This window comes from Capra hircus, chromosome 16 (assembly GCF_001704415.2).
Source record: "Capra hircus breed San Clemente chromosome 16, ASM170441v1, whole genome shotgun sequence".
Classification (NCBI taxonomy): Eukaryota; Metazoa; Chordata; class Mammalia; order Artiodactyla; family Bovidae; genus Capra; species Capra hircus.
In genome coordinates, this window is record NC_030823.1 from 45,361,217 (window position 1) to 45,389,158 (window position 27,942).

The 27,942-nt window shown below is 50.1% G+C and overlaps 2 protein-coding genes across 3 annotated transcripts; one reads left to right on the forward strand and one right to left on the reverse strand.

Annotated features, from left to right (window-relative positions):
* On the reverse strand, positions 260-8,413 carry TAS1R1 (taste 1 receptor member 1). Of its 2 annotated transcripts, XM_005690745.2 has the most exons (6): positions 8,063-8,413; positions 6,199-6,505; positions 3,709-4,470; positions 3,043-3,255; positions 2,610-2,730; positions 260-1,219 (listed from the first exon to the last, which is right to left on the reverse strand). In XM_005690745.2, the coding sequence occupies exons 1-6, from the start codon at positions 8,251-8,253 to the stop codon at positions 288-290; spliced, it is 2,526 nt and encodes an 841-aa protein (XP_005690802.2). In that variant the 5' UTR covers positions 8,254-8,413; the 3' UTR covers positions 260-287. The 2 variants fall into 2 exon arrangements, with proteins under 2 accessions (XP_005690802.2, XP_013825676.2); XM_013970222.2 differs by lacking the exon at positions 3,709-4,470.
* Positions 9,214-27,154, forward strand: NOL9 (nucleolar protein 9). Its single transcript, XM_005690832.3, has 12 exons — positions 9,214-9,595; positions 10,624-10,843; positions 11,352-11,479; positions 13,879-14,014; positions 14,137-14,233; positions 14,780-14,877; positions 19,637-19,798; positions 19,977-20,274; positions 20,632-20,743; positions 22,312-22,489; positions 23,303-23,436; positions 24,010-27,154. Exons 1-12 carry the CDS (start codon positions 9,224-9,226, stop codon positions 24,157-24,159), a joined length of 2,085 nt encoding a protein of 694 aa, XP_005690889.2. The 5' UTR covers positions 9,214-9,223; the 3' UTR covers positions 24,160-27,154.

Consider the following 27,942-nt stretch of genomic DNA (forward strand, 5'->3'; position numbering starts at 1 on the left):
TGCCCCGCTGGGAGTCCGGAGGTTCCGCCTGCGGTTAGCCGGCCGCACAGCACCCCGAGGCTTGAAGAGGCAGCGCTCTACCGTCGCCCTAGAGAGGAAGCGCTACGAAGATGCACATTTCACTTTTTTATTGGCAGCCGGCGCAGCCCGGACTGAGCCCTCCCGTGGGCTTACACTTCGCACGCCAAGGCTGAGGAGCCTCCCGGACACCCCAGGTCCTGGACGCCCCCGTTCCACCTTCGCCCCTGAGTCCGCCCCGCCAGGCTTGACCATGCCCGATCCAGTGGTCAGGTGGAACCACAGCGCCTGGTGTAGTCCTGGATGGAGGCCTGGAAGTGCTCGGTGCTGTTGAGGTCTGGGCGGCACAGAATCACGTAGCACTTGGGGAGGAAATAACCACTGAAGCCGCCACTCAAGCTGCTCAGCATCGCCAGCGCGTTGACCGCGGGCAGATACTTGCCCTGATAGACAGTGGCCATGGTGAAGAAGGCGATCCAGGACACGAAGTTGAGGAGCAGGCTGAAGGTGACACATTTGGCCTCATTGTAGTTCTCTGGCAGGTCCTTGCCTAGGTAGCTGCAGGCAAAGGCGCTGACCGAGAGGAGGCCATTGTAGGTAACAGCCAGCATGAAGCCCAGTGAGTTAGCCTGTGTGCAGCCAAGCACCACTAGTTGAGGGAAGTGCTTGTATTCCCTGGTTGGCAGCGGGGTCCACACTGCAAGCCAAATTAGGCAGATAAGCAGCTGGATTGTTGAGCTGATCATCACAAACAGGCTAGCACCATTGTTTTGGACCCATGCACGGAAGAAGGTGGGTAACCTGGCAGAAAACTTAAAGATGAAGACAAGTTGGAAGGAGCGGACCGTCAGGCAGGATAGGAAGATGGCAAAACCGAGGGAAAAGAGGCCTTGGCGCAGTAAGCACGTGGGCAGTGTGGGCTCCCCAAAGAAGCCATAGAGGCCCCAAGTCCCCCCTGCCAGGGAGCCCAGCATGAGGAAGCACAGTTGGCCCCCAGCTGACCTCACCACGGGGGTGTCTAGGTGCCAGGCAAACAGGCCAGCAGTCCCAGCCACCACCAGCAGCAGCAGCGTATTAGCTGCCAGCAGTACCAAAGAGACTGGCTCATGCCACGTCAAAAACACCACAGTGCGTGGGAAGCAAGTCTGGCTTCTCTCAGGTGCCCACTCTTCTTTCCCACAAGGCCGGCATCTATAGGGTTCTGGAAGAGAAGGTGGAGAGGGTTCCTGAGAGCCAGGTGAGGACAGCAGGAAAGGGAGGCTGTACAACCCTTGCATTGGAAAAGCCCCTGATGCTGGGAAGGATTGAGGGCAGGAGGAAAGGGGGGCAACAGAAGGTGAGATGATTGGATGGCATCATCGACTCAATGGACATGGTGGTGGTAGATTAGTCGCTAAGTCGTGTCCAGCTCTTGCAACCTCCATCAGCAGTCACGGCAGTCTGACCCTTCCGCCCAGCTGCAAGGGTGATCTGCAGCCTGCCAGGCTTCTTGAATCCATGAGTTTGACTAACTCCGAAAGACAGAGGAAGGCATGGACAGGGAAGCTTGGCGTGCTACAGTCCACAGGGTCACGAAGAGTCAGACATGACTTAGTGACTCCACAGCAACAGCCCTGCAAAGTGCTGGTGGGGTTGTAGCACAGGAGCAGGGCTCTGCCAGGCGCAGCAAGATGAGGGTAGCCCTGAGTGAGAGTCCCCAGGCCATGTGTTTCCTTAATAAGCCTGTGTTAATTACAGATCATGGAGACACTTGGGTCAGTTCTGTGTGACTCCGGATCCCAGAAGGAGTTGGCAAGCCAAGAGGTCATAGAGAGGGCCTTACCCTGTAGCTCCACCTGCACCGCCCTGAGGCTGTGTTCCAGGGCAAGCAGCCAGCCCCAAAGGGAGCCCTAAAGGAAGGGCATTTTCATCTCTCCCAGGGCTCTCTCCCTAGCTAAGTCCACCCTCTTGAGCTGCCACTCTGGTTTCTCTGAGTTAAGTTGATTCCTTCAGTATGGAAGAGATGCATTCCCACTCCCACCAAGATGGTAAAAAAAAAGGCATGTGGCCCCTGGAGTCCAGCTCTGGGCTGACCCCTTAGCTACCTCTGTCTGCCCTCTGACCTTGAACTTGCATCGTGGGATGGAAGAACTTTTTGTCCTGTCGCAGACATGCTAGTGTCTGCATTCAAGCCAAGCTGTTCAAGGCACCGGGTGTCACTGGCACGGTCAATAGATGGGATTTCATACAGATAAAATGGGAAGAAAAAAGAAAAGAAAAAAAAAAGGACAATATGGGAGGGTACAAAGGGAATGAAACTCACATCTGTTTGGATAAAGATGCTGAGTTTAGGATAAAATTGTCTCTGTAGGTGCTGGGTTTGGAGCTCTCTTAAAAAGAACACAGCTAGATATGAGGCCGTCAACTGTTTGTTTCTTTCTGCTTGATCAGAACTCATGTCTGGTGGAAGGTGTCCTCCAAACTGTCCCTAACTGACAGCAAAGTGACCAGGGCCGTGGTTCTGCACATGTGTGGCCCAAGGGAGGTGCTTCCATTTGTTCTACAGGTCCTAGGAGTGCTGGTGGTTCACCCACTCATCACTGGTCACTCACCACTCTTATTGAGGAAGGTTCCCGCCTCACAGGGCACACACTCAAAGCAGCAATGGTGGAAACCTATGATCACTCTCTGGTGGCCTTCAGGACAGTCCCTGGAACACACAGACGTAGGCACCTGCAAGAAGCCATGGTGTTCTGCAGTCACGTGGAGATGCTCATGTCAAGGGACCCTCACACATGGGATGGAAAAGGGGGTCTCTGGGCATCTGCCCTCACAGCTCACTCCCAGAGCAGAGACCTTGGTCATGTGAACCAGCAGCAACTGGGCATCTGTCTTTCTGAGCCCTGGGAGCTTCCCTGGCAGGGCTGGGGAGAGCCATAGCAGACTGGTACCTGGAATCCAACCTCGTGTTCTGTGTGAGCTGTCAGCACTGCCCCCAGGCTGCCCATCAGGCAGTCACCTGGTGAGTGACCACATCCCTGTTACCTGGTTGTTGTTTCCATGCCACCGGATTTTGGTCGTATTTATGTCCAGCGACACTGAAAATGGAGAGGAGAAGCCGATGACCCTGAAGGTCCAGTTGGGGCCGCTCCAGTCCCAGGCGATTATGTCATAGTTGCTGAGGGTATTGCCATCGTCATTAAATGTCACCGCGTTTTTGTGTAAAAGGAACTTCACCTTGCGGATCTGCTCCAGAAGCTGAAACAAACAGGGATAACGAAGCTGGTGCCAATGACACCGGCTGCTCCTCCTGGGTCCTTTCAGACCCAGATGGCCCAGGAAACAAGTGCATGGGGCCTTGCTGAACTTCTACCTGGGGCATTTCAGCCTGCCTGGGAGTTCTGGTCCCTTCCTCAACCCGCCCCCCCACCCCCCGCCAGGAGGCCCCTTGACCCTCCTAACCAGCCTCCTGAGTGAGAGAAGTCTCTAACAAGGCAGCCCTTTGCAGAGCTTTCAAGTCCTGGATCTGAGGCCTGGTGGGTGGGTGGAGCCACAGCTCAGAGAAGACCAAGACGAGCCTCAGAGAAGGGATCAGCCTCTAGGGGTCAGCCTTTGCCCTCCGCCCCCAGCATTTAGGGTGGCTGAAGAGTAATCACACTGCCTACCTTAGGAAGGCAGACAGTGGGTGCCAGTGTCTGGTAAGTGCCTTACCTGCCAGGGATAGACCCAGCCCCTCGAACAGGCTCCAGAGGAGCAGCCCAGGACCTGGTGGAGGCCATGGGCCACAGCGTAGACAGCCTGATACGCATTGTAGGCAGAGCTCATGGAGAACTCTGCTAGTGTGGGCATCGCCTGTGCCGTGAAAGCCCAGCATTCTGTGCACAGCTGGTTGCTGGTGCACCAGGAGCCCTGGGGGCAAGGCCTGAGAACTCCTTTGTCGGCCTGTACATAAGCCTCTTCAAACTCCTTCAGGCCAGGGACCTGCCTGTGCGGGATGGCCACGCCCAGCACTGTGCCGATGCCCTGGATCCCAGGCACACTGCTGATGTGAGTAGAGATGGCCCAGTCTTCTGTTGCGATCCACACCTTGGCAGTCAGTTGGGCCAGCACCACGGATTCAAAGAACACCCTGGCCAGCTGTTTGCCAGAGTAAACTACTACGACGGTGGTCCCGGCTTGGACCAGGCAGCGTATCATGCTCTGCATCCGCTCGTCACCCGGTCGGGCAGAAAAAGGCACAATGTCCCTGAAGGCAATACAGATGCCCTGCCGGGTGACCTGGTACTCCAGCTCCTGTATCCCTACCTCCCCATAGTCACCTTCACCACCCACAATGGAGATCCAGACCCACCCGAACTTCTGCAGCAGCAGCACCAAGATGTCCACCTGGTGTTTATCACTGGAGATGGTGCGCAGAAAAGAGGGGTAGAGCCGCCTCGCGTTGAGCACCATGCTGCTGGCTCCGTAGCTGACCTGTGGAGTTCAGTTCAAGTTCAGTGGCATCAGCCTAAACTGAGGGCCCCCCAGGGCCAGCCCTGTTCTTGGTGCAGGGACAGGGGAGCGGGAGGGGAGGGAGAAGGGGGATGGAGATGAGGTCCTGGCCTGGGGTCTCAAGCAGAGCACTGCTAAGTTACCCATGGATAAGGGAGCAGGTCCCCAGAGAGAATTCTGGGAGAGGAAGGAGACTCTGGCCTGTGGACAAAGTGAACGCAACCTGCAAGCAGCGAGTGAAATGGTATATGTGTGGGGCCCTCCAGGGACTTCCACTTGGCTGGAAAGCTGGAGGGCAGATCCAGGAAGGAGAGCATAAGCCTGTGTATTCCGTCAGGGCAGGAAGCCTTAGCCCCTACTTAGCCCCTACTCGGCCTAGCTGAGGTGCTAGGGCTTTACCCCAAGGCCACAGGGAGCGCCTCAGGGTTTAGGCAGCGAAGTGACATCAAACTTGTAGGAGTGTATCTCTGATCAATGAGGAACCTGTTTAAAAAGGCTCAAGGCCAGAGTCAGAACTCCTAGGAGCTGATGGAATTATCTAGATGGGAGAGGATTGCAGTCTGTTAAAGCTGGGGCAGTGGCCATAGGGAAAGGATGGACCTGGCAGTGGTTAGGGAGCCCCGTGGCAGAGCCATGGTGATGGGCTAGATGTGGAAGCAGGGAAGGGAATGCAGCGGGCACTGGCTTCCTTGGAGACAGTCACTCTGGCAGACAGGCTGGGGAGGGGATGTAGGAAGACAAGAGGCTTTTGTTATGGGGTAGGTAAGTTCATTTGGGGCCCTGGTGGATCCATTAAGTGGAGGCACCGGGTGAGCCTCTGGAGACAAAGCTGGTTCTCAGGAGTGGAGATGGAAGGTGGAGATGGGAATTCAGCCAAGGCCTTTTGCTTGCCTGAGAAGGGGAGGGGTCTGTACTAGACAGTCACTTCCTTCTGGGAGGGGGGACGGAGGGGGCACAGAATTCCCTAAAGGAAACCAAAAAGGAAGTGGCACAAGGGAAAGGGGGAGTCATAAATGCTGGGGGAAAGTGTCAAAATGGTCAAATGTGTTGGAGACCTAGTGGCCCTCCACCAGTCCTTCTCAGCAAGACGTTGCTGGTTCTGCCTTGGGGTGGTCACTTGACCCATCTCCAACCCCTACCCAAGCCGCAGTCATCACCTTCAAGCACTGCTGGAAGGACAGAGCCCAAGGCCATGGAGGGAGGAGTAAATGCAAAGAGAGAAGCAAGCAGGAATGGAGACTCTGCAGAGAAGTCTCCTTGGAAGGATGAGTCAGCCAGGCTGAGAGGAGAAGTGCCCGGAGGATGGAGGGGGACAGGGCAAGTGTGTCAGCAAAGGAGGAGGCCCAGGAGAGGCTGACGAGCAGAGGAGGGGAGGGACACCACACAGCTGAGCCTGAGCCTGGAGGAACGGACAGGAGGAGGAGGATGGGGTAGATGTGAAGCCTGTGGGGTGATGGGACAGCAGGAGAAGAGAGACGAGCAGACGTTTCCGAGGCGAATGGGCTTTCCAGTGAGCACAGAAGCAGGGAGATCTCGGAAGTAGCACCTGGAGAAGAAGGAACTCTAGGCTAGTGACTCAAGAGCAGTGACTGCCCAGGAGGTCCTGAAGTCCAGACCCACCTTGGACACAGCAGCTCCTGCACACCCACCCCAGCCCACGTTGTACTTGCCAGGAGGGGAGATGAGCGAACTGTCAGGGCCCCGGCTTACCAGGGGCACCAGGAAGGGGCTCAGCAGGGCTGCAGTGGTAAGAGCGTGCTTGGTGATGTCAGGCCCAATCACCGCCACTATCGCAGGGGAAAAGTCAGCAGGGTCTCCCTGGATCTCCACATAGCGCCTCCCCAGTATGCTCAGTATGCTTAGCGTGGCATACATGTTCGCTGAGTCTGAGCACACATCATACAGCTCGTACCCCAGGGTGACATTGGGTAGCAGGACTGTGGAGTTGTTTATCTCCTCGATGCTGAACCGCATGGCCTGGAAGAGGTGGTAGCCATGGCCATTGAAGCTGTTGGACCTGTAGGGAAAGCCAGACTGAGAGCTAAGAACCTCTGGTCTCCTGGAACCCCAGACTTGGGGGCAGAAAGGAACGTCTGAGGTCATCTGTCCAGCCCCTACAACCATGACCTCAACATGGGCCCTGGACCATGCACACAGTTCTGCTGACAGGCCTTGGGAGAGGTAGGGGACAAATTGGAAAAGTATACATACCATGCCCCCCCCCCATAAGCATATTAGGATCAAAAGGCTCCTAAGGCCTGTAGCAGAGATATCTGCTATATTAGGGTTCTCCAAAGAAACAGAACCAGGATGAGACACATATGTATACATCTCTCTAGCTAGCTAGCTATATATACACAGAGAGAGAGGGAGAGAGAGCAAACAAAAGAGAGGACTATCTTTTCCCCGGGATCTCCATCTTTTCTCTTAAGACCTTCAACTGATTAGGTGAGGCCCAACTACACTATGGAGAGCATCTGCTTTATTGATTTAAATGTTTACCGCGGCTAAAACGTTAACCACATCGCAGCAACATCTAGACGTGTTTAATCAAACACCTGGGCCACAGGCCCTAGCCAAGTTAACACATGAAATTAACCACAGTACGTGCTTATACATGGTTAACTAGTACCTTTCACTGGGACACTCGTGATTGTGGTGGGGGCCTGTGTTCCCCATGGCCTCTCTGGGAAACACAAACATGGGCACGCTAGGGCCATGACTCAGCCCTGCTTGAGGAATGTGCCAGCCTGCTCCATTTCCCAGCCTCCCTGCCTCTTGGGAGGCTCCCCCATCATTCCTACCACTTCTGTCCTTGAGTCACTGGAAGGAAGTGTAGTACCTCCTGCCCACAACAGCCCTTCAGTCACCTGAACCTGGTTTTTCATGTAGCTCCTCCTCCCTCAAATTTCCTCTTCCCAGACTCCCAACTGTAGCTCTTTGGGCCAGTCCTCCTATGCCAGGCTTTCTAGAATCTTCCTCCCAGGCTGGCTGTCAGGTATGCTACGTTTCGGGCCACTGAGCCATGAGACATCCTCGAGCTGGCCAAATCTAATACTATCCCCTTTATAAGAAAAGCAGTTGGTTTTTTTTTTTCCTACCTAGACTGTCCACTTCAGGAAGGCACCAACCTAAGTCATTCAGGCTACTGAAGCATCTTCTGCTATGTGTCCCACTTCCCTCCCCCTGGAGACCTATACTTGCCATCTGAAAGACTATGGATGTGAACTGGGGAGGAGTTGGGTAGGGAAGGAGATGGAAGAGGGAAAGACGCCCTTGCTTAACCTTTGCCCTCTAGTTATATTACAAAGCCAGGAAACAAGTGACCTGGAATTATAATACAAAGGACTCTTAACAGCCAGGACAAAAGAATGTGTTAAAAGTGCCAGGGAAAGGCTGGCCAGCCCTTAAAGGTGGTAGCTTGGCTTTAGGTTGGGTAGGGATTGCAGGCAGTCCAAATGGTCACTCCAGAGATAGAGCCCACAAGGTCTTGCAGAGGCAGGCTGGCAGAGGACCCATAGGCACAGGGCCCCCCCACCCCAGGTGACAGTTCTGCTTACCTCCCCCCACTCACCTGTCACAGAAGGTCACCGTGGGTCTTCCTCTCACCTCTGGAGGGGCACTGTGGAGAGGGAACATGCCTGCAAGCAGGTAATCCCCAGGGAGGCTGAAGTCAGGGGAGGACAGGGTGTTGCGGCAGCTGAAAGCCCAACAGCAGGAGAGGGAGAGCAGCAGGCCGACCAGGCGCACCCCCCAGAGTGACATGCTGGCCAGACAGCCCTGCGCCTGGCATGGCCGGGCCACGCCCTGTGACCAGGTTGGGCCGTTTAAACAGAATGGCCAGCAGTTGCCCAGATGCTTTCCAGTTTCATGCAGGTCAAAGGGGGCGGGATTAGAGCCCAGTTGTAGAGCTGTTTGCCTCTGCCTTCCGGGCCTGCGGTCCTCCTCAGGAACTGGGCAGGGTAAGGGCGCAGGTGCAAAGCAGGTGGCACCCACTGACCCTTCCTCTGGACGGTTGTGGGTTCTGTCCTTGCTCTGGTGCCTGTGGCATCACCTGGTTCAGAAAGGGATTTGAGGGGGGATCAGCTTCTCTCCTGGGGAGGGGCGGGGGGGCTTGTGGAACAGAGTGTGAAAGGTTGCTCTCAACGAGCTGCAGGTTTTATAACCGTTTACCTGGGCCTCAGTTTACCGAACGAGGCAAGGCTTTGAGTTATACTTGTGACCCACCCCAATCCTCAGTCTCCTGAAATTGAAATTCTGCGTAAATTGTCCCCATTTAGCCTCCTTATACACAGTTGCTCCCTTCAGCTCAAAGACAAATGCATGCAAACGGAGGGTATGCAAATAGACCGGTTTTGTTTAAAACTTCAATCCTGGAGCTTTTTCAGTCACCGGGCGGGCGGCGGGGGGAGCGGGCGGGGAAATCCTAGCTGGATTTCCGGAGAGTGGCCCTGGACTTGGGGTATCTGACTTTCCCTCTCCACGCAGCCGGGGTGAGGCTTTTGCATAATGTAAATGGGGCTCTCATTGGGACTGCCCGGCCAAGTGTCGCCCAGGCTGTCCCTAGGTTTCACCACCTCCAGTGGGCCTGAGCCACACAGGCTCCTGGGGAGGCCAGGGTGCGCCGCCAAGACCGCCGGCAGGGGGCGCCCGCGCCTTCCAGACCCTTGACGGGCCGCGGGGCGGAGCGTTGGGATCTCGCGAGATTCTCGAGCGACCGGCCCCGGCAGCCAGCATGGCGGACTCCTTACTGCTGCTCAAGAGGGTTCCCTCCCGCCACACGTGGCTGCGGGCTCGCAAGGCCCGGCCCCAGCTCATCCTCAGCCGCCGGCCCCGCCGCCGGCTCCGGAACCTGCGCTGGCGTAGCCGAAGACGGCTTCGGCGACGGCTGCTGCAGGCCCAGGCAGCCGGCGCGGACTGGCTGCAGGGCGGCTGTCTGGTGTCCGGCGCCGCGGCGCTCCAGAGGCTGAAGACCTCGGCCCGCAGGCGGGCCTCCAGCCCCGAGCCGGCCGAAGACCCGGTCCCGAGTGGTCCTGCGATCCTCCCCATCCCGCCAGTGCGGCCAGCTGGCTCGGGCCGCGCTGTCTTGTTGCTGCCGCTGGGGCAGGTGGGTCTCGCCGGGGGAGCCGGGCGGGCAGCGCGGGAGGATGGGGACACAGCCCCAGGAGCTGCAGGCTGGGAGAGGCCCTTTTCCCCCGAGGGTACTCTGGCTGCGGATCAGGCGCATTCCTCGGGCTGTGGTGCTGGACAGAGGGTAACAAGGATCCTCCTGAGGGAATTCTAGGTCTTTGGGGCTGCTGCTGCTACTGCTGCTAAGTCGCTTCAGTCGTGTCCGACTCTGTTGCGACCCCATAGACTGCAGCCCACCAGGCTCCCCCGTCCCTGAGATTCTCCAGGTAAGAACACTGGAGTGGGTTGCCATTTCCTTCTCCAATGCATGAAAGTGAAAAGTGAAAGTGAAGTCGCTCAGTCGTGTCTTAGCTACCCCATTAACTGCAGCCCACCAGGCTCCTCCGTCCATGGGATTTTCCGGGCAAGAGTACTGGAGTGGGGTGCCATTGCTTTCTTCGTCTTTGGGGCTGGAAGGACTTTAATAGTAATAATAGGTTGCATTTATCGAGTGCTCAGAAATGTCAGGCTCTGTATCTGAACTCATTTAGTGCTCCATGCTCTATGGAGTCATTACCACTAGGAATGTTTAAAGAAAGAAACAGAAAATAGCATAAGTAACCTGCGGGAAAGATATAAGTGGAAGCAGAGCCAGCAGTCAAACCCTTCACCTGGATGTTGGTCTGGGAGGTCCCCCGCACTGTAGCTTTGTAAGGACAGGAAGCCTTGAGAACAGCAGAACTAAGTTCAGGGGGCCCCCTTGGGTCAGTGTGCATCAGACTCTGTCCCTTTGGTTGCTCCAGGATATGATCTTAGATTAAAAGTATTCACATTTTAATCTATTAGTTTAAAATACTACATCATTACCTACAAGTTATTCTGTTACTTAGCAATTTCTCTCTCTCTCTTTTTTTAATTCATTTCCTTTTGATAACCTGAAGAGCCAATTAAAATCTTAGAAGTTTTCTGTCATTGGTAACAGAATCTGTAACCTTATTTCTTCCTTTCATTTTTCATTCCTTCTAGGGCTTTACTTTTAGTGGGATCTGTCGTGTGACCTGCCTCTATGGCCAGGTGCAGGTGTTTGGTTTTACCATCAGCCAAGGCCAGCCTGCCCAAAATGTCTTCTCTACCTATACCCACTCTCGCCTGACCATCAATGCTGTTCATTATTCAGTGCATGAGAAAAGCAAGAAGGAGATGAAGAGAGAAGCCCGAGTTCTGCTCAGACCTTATCTGAACCAAGGTAATGAAGAGAACTGAGTGACTTACTGAGGATATATCATAATAAGGCAAAAACTTTTTTTTTTTTTTTGTCCGCACCCTGCAGCATGTGGGGTCTTAGTTCCCTTGATAGAACCCATGTTCCCTACAGTGGAAGCATGGAGTCTTAACCACTGGAGCCCCAGGGAAGACCCAAGGCGAATAATTTTTAGATGTTTACTATGGCCCCAAACTTGCACTCTTTATTATATGTATTTAAACCTTCACCAAGGTCCGGAGAGTGAACCTATTTTTGCCATTTCCCAGATGAGGAAAGTCACCCAAGGCCACACAGTGTTTAGGTAGCAAACCTGGATTGACTTCTCCATCCAGGTGTGTTTCTGTCATGCAGTATGGCCTCCTGAAAAAGGCTCTCATACATAATTCCTATTCTCAAAAGGTGTGGACTTTAGCAGAGGAGAGGAAAGTCCCGCAAGGCATAGTGTTTGATGGAGTTCTGTTTCTAAGGCAGCTTATGTCTCTCTTTACAGATGACAGATATTGTTTGATGAGCAGTTTTTCTCCTCTGTGTTCCATCGTGTTGCTGGAACGTCTGAAAACCTCCACTGTGAACTTCATAATCAGCCATCCAGGTTTATCTTACATTTTCGTACAAGAGGTAGAACCAGTTTTCATTCAGAGTTTTCCTCATTACTTTCACCAAAACAGTCAGATGACTATGTAGAGTGCCCCTAGTCTTATCTGTCTGTCTTGTTGTGCTATAAGTCATACAGAATGTAACACGCGTGTACAGTAAAAAAGTCAATAGAAGGATATATCGGAAGAATTGTCTCTTCTACCCCACTTAGCTTCATTCCCCAGATAAAGTCACCATTTTCTGCTATAGTTGATTAAATGGTTTTTTATATTTTTTAAATGGTTATCTTTATATTTTGATTCAGTAACTTGAGACAGTATGAATTTTCTCTAAATTCTCAGTAATTTCAGCGTACTTAACACTCTCCCATCTCTCCCTTTCCTCATTTCCAAATTTTTGCTGCCCTTACTATTAATTTCCTGAAGTCAGATTGGTTCCTAAAATTGTCTCCCATGAGCTAGTAAATTGAGCCAAATCTATAGGAACATCAGACTGGATGTGAGGTATGAGGAGGAATCAGGGAGCAGCAGCAGGTTTTTTGACCGGACTGTCTGAGTGCGCCAAGACATGGGGCTGTAGGAGGAGATTTAGGTCTGTAGCTGAAAGATGCCTCTTAGACATCCAACTGGAGATTCCTGCTGGTCTGTTGAATTGTGTGAGTCAAATTCAGAGATGAGGTTGTGTGCATGGTTGTGTGTTGAGTCGCCTCAGTTGTGTCTGAGTCTTTGTAGCCCTATGGACTAGAACCAGGCTTCTGTGTCCATGGGATTCTCCAGGCAAGAATACTGGAGTGGGTTGCCATGCCCTCCTCCAAGGGATCTTCCTGACCCAGGGATCAAACCCGTGTCTCTCATGTCTCCTGCATTGGCAGGAGGGTTCTTTACTACTGAGCCACCCAGGAAGCCCAGAGAAGAGGTTTCAAAAGTAAATTTGGGTGCTTTCAGTAGAATAGGGTTCCATCGCTTCTTGGTCTTTGGACTAAGATCAAGTGTAGTATCTGTTCTTAACAGAATAGGGTTCCAAAGTCCATGAGATGGGATAATGACACCGAGAAGTTGATGCAGGTAGGAATGAGAAGTTCAAGGTCTGAGCCTGAGGAGCAACAGAGAGACTGAGGAGTGGTGGTGCTCATGTTAAAGGAGAGCAGGTGAGTGTAATCAGGGAGCCTTTGAAGGAAGTGGGGGCACCCGACGCTGCTGATGGTGAGATAAAGCCTGAGAAGGGAATTGCGTGCAGGCTCACCTTCTGGACAGGGTGGTTTCATGGCTTTGCTGAGCAGACCAGCCTGATCGGAATGGAATCAAGAGCTGGGGAAGGAGGAGCTCAAGGGTTCAGTGGTTAGGAATTTTGCTTTTAGAGTTTAGCTATAAAGGGAAGAAAGAGATGAAACAGGTTGGAAGAGTAAGCCTAGTCGAGAGAGTTCTGGGTTTTGTTCAGATGGATGGAAAGAACCACATGCTTGAACACAGCTTGTAGGAAAAAGCCACAGAAGAGCATGCTGATGGTGCTGTGGAGAGAGGATGGAGGGAGGGGTTCCAGTGTCTGTGTGGTCTGTTGGCCTTGGGAGCAGAGGCACTTCCTTGAAAGTGGCTGGAGGAAATGCCCAGGACAGGGATGGAGCAAGCGGAAGCTCTCTTCTGATTATTTCCTCTTACTCTGTGAAATGGATCCGGGTATTGCTGAGTGGGGGCATAGGGAGTAGGCAGGGGTCGGGGGTTTGACATGGAAGGAGAAGCTAAGAAATGCGGGCAGGATGATGCATGGGCTCCTACGGTCACGTGAACTTAGTCCAGTGCAGAATCTAGCAGCCTGGCAGGGCCACAGAGGTGGACATGGAGACCCCACCTGACAGTGAGTGTTTCAGGTGCTGTGATCAAACTTGTTCCTTTTTCACTTACTTTCAGATTTTTTTTTTTCCAGCAACTTACTCAAGCACCACTATTTAGATTCCTTATGATCTGTCTTAGATAACTTCCTCTGCCCCCCATGCCCATGTGTTAGTACATTCCGGAATTATATTTTCATATAAGGCAGAGAGTAACCTTTAGATTATCTCATTTTATAAGATGTTCTTATTTTGCCTTCAGTGATTGATAGTTGAGAATCAACTGAGAGGTGAGACAAAAGGAGGATCAGAGTTATCTTTTTTCTCCTTTGTAATGTTTATTTATCTAGCCTCACCAGGTCTTAGTTGCACCTCTCAGGATGTTTAGTTGTGGCATGTGAAGTCCCAGTTGCGGCTTGTGGGATCTAGTTCCCTAACCAGGGATCAAACCCGAGCCCTCTGCATTGGGGGTATGGAGTCTTAGCCACGGGACCACCAAGGAAGTCTCCAAAGTTATCTTTTGTAGCTCACAACTATTTGAGGCTTATTAATTTCGAACCAAAGTCAAAGAAGTACATTATATTGTTATTTTCAGGTCCGGACTTTCCAGATTAACTCTGAGTATTTTGCCTTGAGATCTGTGGGTATTAGAAGAGAGAAAAAAAAAACCGGCTTGCGTTTAACGGAGAGCGCCTTTGCAGCTGTGGAAGAGTTAGTGAGCATTTCTAGCGGTGAGTGATACAAACTGATGTAGTCTAGCGTTCATCCGCTAGAGCCTCAGAGGATTACTGTTAATGATCAGAGTCCTAAAGACGATGGCTCATGTCAGGGTCAATGTTTCTTTCCCCTCCAGAAGAAGCAGACAGCTGCCCTGTCATTCTGGTTTGTGGCTGCCAGGACATTGGAAAGTCAACATTTAATAGATACCTCATTAACCAGCTGTTAAATAGGTAAGAGTGTTTTTAATCCTGTTGTGACATATTGCCAGACTTTCAGCAGGAGGTAGGATTTTTGATTTGAGAAGCTAGATGGGAATGCATCTCAGCTCCTCTGTGGAGATGACATACAACTCTGTGCAAAGCCGCTCAGCTGAGGGAGGCCTCCTGGTTGTACCGTTTGGGGGTGCAGCTATGGCACTCCCAGGTGTACCCACCTTGCCTGTCGGGGAGCTCACAAGAGCCATCAGTTGATCTCAGAATCTGTTTTTGTCCAAACCCAGAAAGTCAGAGCAGGGATAAAGTCTGTCGTATTTAAAAAATAAAGTTTGAGGAAAGGCAGAGTTGTATCCATATAGTGAATGGACACTGTAGCCAGGCCTGCATCCCGTTTTCTCTTCGCTGATGTTTTCTCTATGCTAGTGTCATCTTTGGAGCATTCTGCCTGCAAGGCTGTGTGGGGTGGGGTATGCCTGTGTGTCACGTAAACTCTTTATGTTCTGATTTGCCTTGGACACGGTAAATGAAACGAGTTAAGATTTCTTTCTTTTAAATTTTCAGTATATCCTGCGTTGATTATTTGGAATGTGATCTGGGGCAGACAGAATTTACTCCTCCGGGTTGCATTTCTTTGCTTAATATTACAGAACCAGTTCTAGGTATGTATTCTGCATTGCTTAAATGTCTTGGTTTTACACAGTACAAAAGTAATGATGCAAGAGCATCAGAGTACAGAAGCATAAAGTATAAAAAAATGAACACATCTCCCCATGAAACTTACGGTCTTCCCATAAGAATTCCTCTGGTCTCAAAAAAACACCCCTAAAAACCCAATGATACCTTTCTAGGGTTCTATTTTAATAAATGGAACTACCATCCGTTTTATTTTATGTAAATTAGAAACACTTTCCTCTAATACGAGCATCTTACATAATGCTACACAATGATCTCAACCAAGAAATTGACATGGATATAATACTATTAACCTATAGGTTTTTTTCAAAATCCATTAGTTACCCTACTAATACCCTTTTTATGTTTCAGAATCCAAATCAGAGTTCCATGCTGCTTTTTTTAATAAAAAATGTACATAACATGTTGTTTATCATTTTGACTATTGATACATGTACAGTACCGTGCCATCAAATACATTCAAAGCGCTGGATAATCATTATCACTGTCTACCTCCAAAACATTTTCCTTGTCCTGGACTGAAATGCTGTGTCTGTTAAATAACAGTGCATCCCCTTCCAGCCTCTGAGGACCTCTGGTGTGCTGCCTGTCCCTCCCTGTGAATCTGCCTGTTCTGGGCACCTCATCTAAGCGAAATCATGCAGTACTTATGCTCCTGTGTCAGGCTGTTTTCACTAAGTATAAGGTTTCAAGATCTGTTCATATTGTTTGGTCGCTCAGTCATATCTGACTCTTTGCAACCCCATGGACTGCGGCACGCCTGGCTCCCTTGTCCTTCACCGTCTCCTGGAGCTTGCTCAGACTCATGTCCATTGAGTTGTAGCATATATCAAAATTAACTCCTTATTGTGGCTGAAAATCATGCCAATGTATGTGTATCACATTTTGTCTATCTTTTTAACTTTTTATTTATTTATTTTTGATGGTGCTGGGTCTTCATTGCTACACATGGTCTTTCTTGAGTTGCAGCAAGTGGGGGCTACTCTTTGTTGTGGTGGGCAGGCTTTTTATCTTGGTGGCTTCTCTTGTTGCAGCATACAGGCTCTAGGGTGCCAGGGCTTAGTTGCTCCACGACATGTGGAATCATCATGGATCAAACTCTCCTCTGTACTGGCAGGCAGATTCCACCACTGGTCTACCAGGGAAGCCCCTGTATTGGTTCTAGTTTTCTGCCTGCTGTGACTAATGGTGCCATGAACATTGGTTACAACTATCTGTTCAAGCCACCACTTTCAATTCCTTTGGATATATATATATACACACATACATACACACCCACGAGTGGTCATGTTTAACTTTTTAAGAAACTGCCAGACTGTTCTATAGCAGCTGCACTGTTTTACGTTGCCATCAGTAATTCACAAGGGTTCTGATTTCTCTACATCTTCAACAATACTTGTTATTTTGATTATGGCCTTTCTTGTGGATGGAAGTAATCTCTTTTTGGTCTTGGTTTGCATTTCCCTAATGACTAACAGTGTTGAGCCTCTTGGAGAAATGGCTATTTTAGTCCTTTGCCCACTGTTGAATTGGGTTCTTTGTTTTTGTTGAGTTTTAGGAGTTCTGTATATATTCTGGGTGTTAATTCTTTGCTAGATATGCAATTTGCAGATACTTTGTCATTTTGTTTGCTTTTGATAATATCCTTCAATGCACAAAAGTTCTTAATTTTTATGTTTTTTGCCGCCTATGCTTTTTGGATCATCCATGAAGTTGTTACTAAATCTAGTCTCATAAAGATTTTCCATAATGTTTTCTTCTAGGAATTTTGCAAGTTTTACCTCTAGCACTTAGGTCTTTGATCAGTTTTGAGTTAAATTTTGTGTTTGACACAAGAAAAGGGTCTCACTTCATCCTTATGTACACAAATGTCCAGTTTTCACTATCTGTTCTTTCCACAATGAATGGTCTTGACACCCATGCTGAAAATCATCTGACCACACCCATACATCCATGCATGCTGAGTTGCTTCAGTCATGTCCGACTTTTTGCGACCCCATGGTCTGTAGCCCGCCAGCCTTCTCTGTCCATGGGATTCTCCAGGCAAGAATACTGGAGTGGGTTGCCATGCCCTTCTCTAGGGGATCTTCCCAACCCAGGGATGGAACCTGCAGTTCTATGTCTCCTGCATTGGCGGGTGGGTTCTTCACCACTAGCGCCACCTGGGAAGCACATGCACGCAAGGATTTTTTGTGTGTGTGCTCTTTATTCCATTGGTTTACATACACATAGCCCTTAGGCGAGTACCACACTTTTAATTACTGTATCTTCGTAAGAAGTTCAAAATTGGGAAATGTGGATCCTCCAGCTTTATTCTTTTTTCAAGATTGGTCATTTTGAGACCCTTTACAATTCCATGTGACTATTAGAATAGGCTTTTTCATTTCTGGGGAAAGGGCTGTTAGAATTTTGATAGGGATTGTATTCAGTCTTGTTTTTCACTTGACTGGATGGCGAGGCATGTGGGATCTTAGTTCCCCGACCTTGGGTTGAACCCACGCCCCTGCAGTGGAAGCAGAATCTTCATCACTGGGCCACCAGGGAAGTCCCAAGGATTGCATTCAATCTGTAGATGAGGTAGTATTAACATTTTCCTATCCATGAACACAGAATGTCTTTCTAATTTTTTATGTCATCTTTAATTTCTTTAAGCAATATTTTACCTCCTTGGTTAGATTCACTTCTAAGGATTTATTCTTTAGTTATTGTAAATGCAATTGCTATTCTGATTCCCTTTTCAGATTGTTAATTGCTGGTATGTAGGAACATAACTGATTTTTATGGGATTTTGTTGTTTGTTTTTGTTTTTTCTTATTTAAAGTTTTTTGTGTGTGTATGTGGTGTGTGTGGGGTTTTTTTAAACAATCTTTTGTTGTTGTTGTTTTTGGCCATGCAGTACAGATTGTGAGATCTTAGATTCCCCAATCAGGCATCAAAGCCAGGCTCCCAGTAGTGGAAGCGCAGAGTCCTAACCGTTGGACCGCCAGGGAATTCCTCTCTTTTAGCTGGTTTCGTTGTTCCTCTTTTTACATTTTCTCTGTTCTACTTAATTTTTTTCCCCTTTCTACCATATTTTTAAAAACAAGGACACTGATAGATCATCATAAATAATACAGCCACCAAAATCAGGACAGTGACATTGCCATAGTATAGTTAGTTGGTTTTGTCCATTTTGTCTCAGTCATCTGTGTAGGCCCAGTGTATACTTAAAAATCTTGAGTCTTCTTTAATATGGAGACTGTTATCTGGCTTTTCTAATCTTCTGTGACCTTAACAGTTTGAAGAGTACATTTGTGGGTTTTCCCATATTTAGATTTAGAAGTGACGCTGTGATCTCTGTGTTGTACCAACATGCTGTCAGTTTTTCCTGTTAACAGAGACGTTAGCTTTGATCAGTTGCTTAAAATAGTGTTTTCTGATCTAACTAGGTGTGGTGTTTTCGTTTTCTTCTGGGTGTCATTGCTTCCAAAGCCTCTTGGTGGACAGTTAGGGAATATACATATACTTAAACCCATACATGTCATATATGTACATACATAATATGTGTGCGTATTTGTGCACACATATGTAAATACATATCTTCATGTCTTTGTATAGGTTTCTGTTTATTAAGAGCCATGAATTTGCACTGATCATTCTTTTCTCGTTTTTTTTTTTTTTTTTTTTTTGCCAATCTCTATGGCTTTTGGGATCTTGTTTCCTGACCAGGGAACCAACCCGGTCCCCTGCAGTAGAGGCACAAAGTCCTAACCATTGGACCAGCAAGGAATGGTGATTATTCCGAGTCTAATCTCACACCCAGGGTGCATCCTAGTTAACCTTCCCCCTTCCACATTTATCAGCTCCTTTTCCAATGGTGAGAACCCTGGCTGCAGTTATTCTCAGTGTATTTATATATTTGTTCATTCCCTTTGTATTTGCTCAGTCCCCAGACCATGCAGGCCACTCTCAGTTGTGGGCTGCCCCAGGTCCCCTGACTCCAAGCTTGAGGGGCGCCTCACTGGCTCTTCCCTAGGTGGCCTCACACCAGCCACACTAACCAAGGCCCTTGTGACTGTGTTGCGACATGGTCCTGGTCACCTGCCTGCCATGTGTGCTGGCCCTGGCCGCAGCCCTGACCAGAGGGGATGGGAAGCAACTCGGGCTGGACAGACTGCTGTTGTGATGAGGGTGTGTCCTCTCAAGCTGACTGCTTGAGTTCAAGTCCCACTGATCCCTACTAGCAGTGTGACCTTGGTCAAGGTAATCTCTTTCTCAGCTTCCTCGTCTGTAAAAATCGAGAAAGTAAATACTACCTGTGTCATAGGGGTTTATGAAAACTAGAGACTCTGTGTAGCACATGTAGGACATAGTAAGTACTGCATTCCGGCAAGTGATTACTGTTGTTATTAATTATTGTGTGTAAGCCCTGTGGGGGTGTTTTTTCTGTTGACAGATGTGTCCTAAGTATCTAGAACAATGCCCAGCATGCAGTAGATGTCCGGTAGATGTTTGTTGAATGAATGGCCATACTAGGACGTAGTTGGGGTTAACTGTGTATAAATGCAGGCGTGTCTCTGTTTGAAGTTGAAAGCTTAGATTTCCAAAAGTGAGAGCATAGCTATTCCTAGTGGCCGCATGGGCTCAGATTTCCTGAGCAGCTTCGTCAGGGATCATGGCTGGACCATAACCCTTGCCACCTCTTAGGTTCTCATGGATTAATGACTCTCACCTTTATCTTCTTAGGACCACCTTTCACCCACCAGAGGACGCCCCAGAAAATGGTCTATTATGGGAAAACTTCTTGTAAAAACAACTTTGAAAACTATATTGAGGTAATAAAGTATGTTTTCAGCTCCTACAAGCGAGAGTCCCCTCTTATCATCAACACCATGGGCTGGGTGGCAGGTAAGTCCATGGAGGCGCATCTGGCAGAAAGGGTTGGGTGATGGGAACGGGTGCGTGTGTGGCTTTCAGACGTCAGTGCTGAAGCCCGGTCCTTAGGAGGCTCCTCATCTCAGCCTCTCATGGGTACGTATCACTGCCCAGGTGCAATGACGGGGCTCTGTCGTTTGCTTTCTCTCAGACCAGGGTCTCTTGCTCCTTATTGACCTGATCCGCCTGCTGTCGCCCAGCCACGTCGTCCAATTTAGCTCGGACCGGAGTAAATACATGCCGGACCTCACCCCTGACTTCGTGGACGACATGGACGGCTTGTACACAAGACGCAGGTCCAGAGTCAGAAACAGAGGTTTCCACCTGCCTGAATTTGCCGAGAGTTTGGAGTTTGCTGACGAAGAAAAAGAAAGTCCAGTTATGTCTACAGGATACAAGCTGATATTCGTAAAGTCGGAGTTTGTGACTGGAAAAACGTCCAGGAATAGGTAAGCAGACCATCATGGCTGGAGAATTCCATTTTCTTCAGTCTGACAAGGCCTTCTGTCCTCAATTCCTTCAAAGGGGTCAGTCCCCTAAAATCTTTCCAGTCTCTGTCAGAGCTACCCGTTTACAGAGAAGAGTCAGGTCTGTTCCGAATGGTTCCTTTCCCAGTGGAAATGCCCAGAATTGGCCTCCAGATCTGCTTGCCCCTCTAGGAGCTTTGACCTGAAGGATCTCCAGTGGGTTTATGGAGAGGCAAGGTCTACAGGTCCCGAGGTTGGGACGTGGGCTGTGTCAGGACAGGTGGGCCCTGTCTCGGAGCGGGAGGTAGGCCTCTCACCTTCTTCTGATTTACTTTTCAGAGAATCACATAATAGAGTCCTTCGTGAGCTGGCGGTGCTGGGTTACCTGAGCCAGTTGCAGCCCCCAGTGCCGAAGCCACTGCGTGCCTTACACGGTCTGACCCCCTATCAGGTAACCTGAGCTCTCAGGGGGATTGTCTGGCTTCCTGTGTGCCCGTCTCCCCTCTTTACACCCCTTCACTTGTGTCATCCTCAGCCCTGAGGTGTTGATGTGGCAACTGTGCCCATTTTACAGTCGGGAGCTGAGGGATCCAGTGGGAGTGGATCCACCTCCAGAGGGGCTGACCCTGGTTTCCATCCTGACCAGGAATGTTCTGCCTAATACCAGAGGTGGCCCTGTGACCACACCCTGCAGCCCAGCTCCGCCCTTCTGCTGACTGGCTGTGTGTGACTCGGGCTGTGAGTGGTGGTGACAGGCCTCGTAGAATGCGCGTGCCTGGAGAGCGCTCGTAACGTGTTTCAGATATATTGTCACAGGTTGATTCTAGCTCTAAAGTATGTGCATCGTGGATTCCAATCTCTGAAGGACTGTTTTGGGAAGAAACCACTATAGTATTAGGGTCCCAGATGATGAAAGAATCGAATAGCATCAGGTATTATTTCTAAGTGCCCACCCTGTGCTGTGCTGTCCTGAGGCCCTGTCATTGTCCCCACTTTACAGATGATGGAACTGAGGCTAGGGGCAGATTCAGCTTGCCCATAGGACATAGGAAAGTCTGGGCTGGGACTGGCTGGTGCCCAGGTGGCCTGACTCTGGACCAGAGCCCTCACTCTGCTGTATGGCCTGTGCAGTGCTGAGCGCACAGTGGGCCAGACGCTCTGTTGAGCCTGTGGGGAAGGTGCTGGTACAGACCCTGCTTATAGCTAGAAGACTGGGTGTAGGCAAGCAGGTGGAGATGCTGGGCAGAGGTCACACAGGCAGGGGCTGTGACCAGGGAGTGTGGGGTGGAGGGGCAGCGTCATGTTGCCCAAGTCCAGTGGTGAGATTGGCCCCAGGCTTCCAAGCCCTCTCCACTGAAGAACCCAAGGCAGTTGGTTTAGTGGAGTTTTTGGGTGATTTGCTCCAGTTTATACTCATTGGTGATGCTCTGTAACTGGACTTGAAACTTATCTGGCAGTAATGTAAACTGCCATTTGTTACAAATTCACATTTGTTTTTGAAGCCTAAATAAAATGTTTAACAAAATGCTTTTCTATTTTAAAAGTTTGTAGTTACCCAGAGAGTTACATGTTAAAGGTAGTCCTTTACTGTGTGCTCCAGGAAGGTGGTCCATTTTTCTTAATTCAGTAATTCCCTTAGGGGGCTTCTCCTCACTCTGTGGATTTTTACTTTCTTCCACCCGGAGACCTGTTGGTGATGAGTTTTCAGTCTCCCTCCTAACTTCCGCTCATGCGGGCGTCCCCGAGTTCGCATCTCATGTGTCTCTTTAGGCAGAGTTGCAGGCGTTCAGTTTAGATTTCTAGCAAGTGTTGTTGGTGTGCAGGAGCTTTGTGTAATTTTCCTCGGTTCGCAGTCTAAAGCAGTGAAACACTAAACAATTTCCATTCCGTTTAGATATGTTTTGGTGGGCAGTTTGGCAGATAAAACTTCAGATAGATGACTCATCAACTTGTAGAAACTACTAACACAAGGAGTATTTCGAGTCAGATCACTGGATGGGGTGCGTGTGTGTCCTCCAGGTCCCTTTCAATGCCGTTGCGCTCCGGATCATCCATGCTGACGTGGCTCCCACCCACATCCTGTACGCTGTGAACGCCAGCTGGGTTGGGCTCTGCAAGATCCTGGATGACGTCAGGGGATACGCCAGCGGGCCCATCCTGCTTGCCCAGAGTCCCATCTGCGATTGTGTGGGGTTTGGTGAGTCTGAGAGGAAAATCTGAGTGTAAACCTACTCAAATTGACCCACCTGAGCAGCTATAGATTGGTGGGGCTTGACCTTGTTGCTGTCGTTTGCCTGGAGTGGTCAGAGAGCTTGTCTGTCCTCTGTGAAGTGGGCCCTCGGGGGTGGGGGGCAGGAAGGAAGCGGTTCTTATTTGCTTGTCCTGCCAGCTCCTCGAAACACAGGAGTCCTCAAGGCCTGGCCGGGCCTCCCTCTCATCTGACATGTTTGCTGCGGCTCTCAGTCCATTGTAGGCTGACCTCTGTACATGCTCTCGAGCACAGTGCCAGAGCTCCAAGCTCGTGTTACCAGTCATTTTTCTGCTTAGTTGTCTCTCTGGCATCTAGGACTTCACTCCAACACTGAGGTCCTGATAGATCCATCAGCCGTTCCCTGACATTCCGCCCGCAACTCCTCCTACCCTGCACTGACCGTGAATGGTCCTTGAAAGATTCACTCTGTATTTGGGTCAGGCCCCTGTGTCCTGCTTGGCACCTCTTTGTTTTGTTCATCATAGTCCACACACCAGCCTGATGCCTTCTGGTTTCAGAGTGTCAGACTCCTCAGTCTCATCTGTTCTCACCACGCGCAGGGGCTCGGGAGTTGAGGGGCGCGGGTTTAGTTGCTCTGCAGCACATGGAATCCTCCTGGACCAGGGATGGAACCCATGTCCCCTGCATTGGCAGGTGGATTCCTTTCCACTGTAGCACCAGGGACGTTAGAAAACTCATAAGCCGTTCTGCAGTTCTGAGTGGTGGGGAGGATGATCTTGTGTGTTGTGTGTCCTCAAGGTATTTGCAGGGGGATCGACATGGAGAAGAGGCTTTACCACATCCTCACTCCCGTGCCCCCAGAGGAGCTGAGACACGTGAACTGTCTGCTGGTTGGAGCCGTGTCCATCCCACAGTGTGTTCTCAAGAGCCAGGTGTGTGCAGCCCTGGAGCTCGCTGGCCATGTCCATGGCAAAGTGCGGACCTGAAGTTGGGGCGGGAGTCACAGAGCAGGTTCTTGTTTGGGAAGCTTATACTCCTTCGTAGAGATGGACAAGGCCAGGTGACATGTCCGCATGGCCTGAAGGTCTGGGGCGTGAGTCCCCGTCACCTCGGGCAGGAGCCCTGGGTGGAGCCGTCATCGCAGGCGTGAGTGTGGGAGAAAAAGGACAGAGGTAGTGACCCCAGGGTGACCCTTTCTGAAGATAGTCTTCAGAGGCTTCTGTGGGAAGGTCATGGAAAGTCACATTGGCCAAGGCCATCCATGTGGCCCCAAACCAAACGGCAGGACCTGTAGGCAGCTGAGGAGGCAGCCGGTGTCCCCCTTGTCACCTGTTGGTTCAAGAGAGAGCCCCATCTCTTGCTGTTGGACATGTTTGGGGGGTTGAAGTGTAAGTGGGCCCTTCCAAGGAGGGGGAGCTGAGGATCTTAGGAGCGATCTAATACTGTCTTCCATCTTGGCCAGATTCTAAGTGTCCCCACATGTTTTCTCTGTGTTTCCATTTCAGGGTGGGCTCGAAGGGACCATACCTTATGTCACGACAGATTATAATTTTAAGCTTCCTGGAGCATCAGAGAAGATTGGAGCAAGAGAAAGTGGGGCAACGTATAAAGAGAGAGGACATCCCAAACCTAAGTTTTATCGAAAAACATACTGATGTTCTTAATACAGGAAGGACTTTCCTCCCAGAAAGCTTGACCATCTCCAGCCTGACATCAGTGGACGATGGGGTTCTGTGACCATGAACAGAACAGCGTGCTTACGTAGCAAACTGCAGTGTTTCCTACGTAGCTCATGGATGCATTTAGAGTACGTATACTCTTTAATCGACATGACAGAGGTTTTCCCTAGTCTTCTGTTTCGTTTTCTGAAGGAATCAAGAAGCAGGGACGAGTTCGTGCACCATTGAAACAGAACATGGTCGATTCCTCATGAAGTGTTTCAAGGACCTGGTTGCTGGTATCTGGGTAAAAATAGAGAAACCGGGCCACAGAAATGTCTCAAAGGGAAAAGCAGGACATCTGGTGGGATGGAGAACATAGAAGGGTACAGAGTTGCCCTGTGGTCCTTGCTTCGGGGGTGCTTCCAGCCCTGCTCACTGGATGCTCCCCAGCCTCTTCCATACACATGGGTTGAGGATTATGCTTATATTTGGTGTTAAATTTATTCAAGGTTTCATAGATAAAAGTTTGCCTCAAGAGCCCTTCAATTTTAAAAATCGGATGCTGAAAACTTTTACCCTGAAAAAATGCTCTCAAACCCAGGAAGCCTGTCCTGGGGCCTCTTTAAAACTCGGTTTGTCCTGATTGACTTTTATCTGAGATGAAAAATGCACAGTGAGCAGAGCCGGAAACCAGGCTGTTTGGACCAAGGCCCAGCGGAGCGGCTCCTGCTGTTGGTTTCGGTGGTGGTGCTGGACTCCCAGGGGCTTCAGAGGAAATGGTGGGCCCTCCTTCTTCATCTTCTCCCTGGAGTCAGCATTCTTTAACCTCCAGGGTTGGAAATGGTTTGGTAAACAGGCCGGCCAGTTCACATCACATCATGTCTGCGTTTAGGACCCTGAGATGCCTACAGAAGCAGCATTTCGTCCTGGTGCTCTGAATTCCAGCTTCTGAGCAGGACACCTCGAAGGACCACTGTTAGGATGAGGGTTTTTACTGTTTACGTCCATTTAAGGTGTTGATCATCATTGTCTTCAGTGTTCTGGGGGCCGATCCCTCATCTCGTAGAGCCCTTGTCACCCTCCAGAATCCGATTTGAAGTCTAGTTTCTCAGTTGCATCTTATTTATATCTAAGTTTAACTTGTACATACAAGTTCTGTCTTGGCCTCGCAGCGACTTTTGCAGTCAATCCACCATCAACTTTTTGCCTCCTTCACAAGCTCCTGTATCTTTACAGTGATGCTTAGGCCTTTAGCAGTAAGTCTTGGGAAGAATGAAGGTGGTGGTCTGTCATTCACGTTTTCATTGAATCCTGTCTCGCTGGTAGGCTGTTTCCTCCTGGGCTTTTAAGGTTGCCGGTCAGTCCCCATTGGTAAGGAAAACAGCGTTGCCACTAGAGGGAGCTGTCAGCCATTGGTCAGCTGGCCATGCAGGGCTGGAGATGGTGGAGGAGCCCCTGGAGGCCTTTGTCAGCATCTAGAGATGCTGGAGACGGCCCTGTGGTCAGCTCCTGGGTGTGCCAGTCAGAATGGCAACCGTGCACACATCCTGGGTGTTGGCCCATTGGATAATCAGTGTTGATGGTTCAGGCTTCTGTCATTCCCACGGTGTGTGTTGCTTCAGGATGGCCAGTGAGGGCTCTGTGTTGGAGATATGCTTGACAAAAACTCCTGGGACCTCCCTAGTGGTCCATTAGGACGCTGTGCTTCCGTGGCAGGGGGCAAGGGTTCAATCCCTGGTCGAGGAACTAAGATCCCACATGCCGAGTGGGATGTGAAAAACCAAACAACTCTTAGTCATTTCTGTGTGATTTTCAAAGCAGTACATAACTTATTTTAAGAACATCAAAGGAATATATGACTTAGAACATGGAAACCCTCAGTCACTGAATTTGTGGTTTGTTAAAATCAGTTCTTCAGACCTGTTTTTAGGACAGGTAAACATGAAAAATTGAAAAAAATCCTCCAGTTTTAGGGTTGATTTAATTTTGTGAAGAAAAGTAGTTCTGTTGTTCCCATCCATCCCCAGGTAGGTCTTGGAGACAGGAACCAGTTTGTCCTTGGAGACCCCAGTGCAGAACTGAAGATTGAGAAAGGGGAGAGGAGTAGGTGAGTTAGCCTTGGGATCAACTGGAGAGGATATGGGGGTGGAGAGGACATGTGGTGAGGCCCCAGCTGAGCCAAGGGGCACCCCCTTGCCAATACCAGGACCCCTGTAATGGGCAGGTCCTCACATTCGCGAACACTCAGGTCTCTGCCCGGAAGATGGCGTGAGGACCAGGTGACGCAGGATGGTGGTTTTTAGATTGTTTACTCATTCTTTCCCTTAGATTTGGGTGAGGCCGTGTGGCTGTTACCATAGCAGGCTGTGATGGTGGAGATCCAGGTCCATGTCCTGACTGGGCCACCAGCTGGCAGTGTAGCTTTGAGGGGTGTTTCGCTTGAGCCTGTGACCTTTAAGACGGGCGGGTGGCGCTTCTCTCGGGGTCCCCACATGAGGAAGGCATGAAATGCATCCACAGCAGGCCTAGCAGTAACTCCTGGCCTGTGGCCTGTCTCTGGCTGGGTTGTAAATCCTAGCAGACAGGAGGAAGACTGTGTTCCTCAGAGTCACTTTGGGTCGGAGCAGAAACTCAGTGTTCGCGTCTGAAAACATCTCACCACGGCCCCCCAGTCAGTGGCACCGTCTTTCCTGCTATGGGTCCTGCTCAGGCTCCCACCCGTCACCTGCCCCTGGGAGTTTTTCATAAGCCCCACTATTGCTTTTAAAATCATGCAGTCAGCTCACCTGTGTCGGAAACGATCCTGAAGTCACCGCCGTGTTACCACTGTTGACGCCGTGACCCTGTCTCACCCAGTATTTTTCTAAATTGCACATGTGCGTTTGTATGTTTCACAAACCTGTTTGTCCAGTTGTATGTATGGTTTCTATCCAGCTTTTTTCACTTATATGTGAACTTCTGTATCAATAAATATTTTTGAGAATGTAAATTTGTGTCATTTTATTCCATACATAGATAGACCATTTTATTCCAGGAAATGGTTTGAATGCTTAGAAGAAATGGCAGAAACATTGGAAGGGGGTAGTGAAACTGGGTGTCATAGCAGGGAAGAGGGGTGGCCCCCGCAAGCGCCTGCACCTTTTTCCTGTTTCGAGTGGAGTAAGCTCCAAGGGGAGTTAGCTTCATTTCTCTTTTTGGGCTCCAAGTGTTAGCCACGCAGTCGTGCCTCTGCCATTCCTTTCTCCAGGGGATCTTCCCAACCCAGGATCAAACCCGATCTCCTGCATTGCAGGCAAATTCTTTACCTTCTGATCCATCAGGCTCAAGGATGTATGTTACATGTTATATCACTCCTGGACTATCTTTGAGACTCTCTTAGCAGGAAAAAGAATTTTGTTCCCAGAAGAGTACAAATAGAAAGGAAGCCAGCCAGCAGGTGGGGGGTCTGTGCCTGTAACTGCCTTTTCCTGAGTGAGTGCTTGGCCCCTCTGCCCTTGGCCTCAGGGTGGGGCCTGGCAGAGGCAACGAGACTTGGCTGCCAGGCTGAGCCTGAACAGTGGCTAAGATAAATATGGGGCCCATCTGTGCAGTAGAGGAGCCACGTGATACAGGGCCTCCAGAAAGGTTTGGCCGAGTGAAAGAGTTCCAAGGCTTTGCCAGGGAAAGAAGAGGACAGAGGGTGGGCCGCGGGGTGAGGGAGCAGTCTGAAAGGAGCCACACTTGGAGTAGAGGGGCAGCAGGTCCAGTCTGGAGATCCCGGGAGCTGAGTAAGCAGTC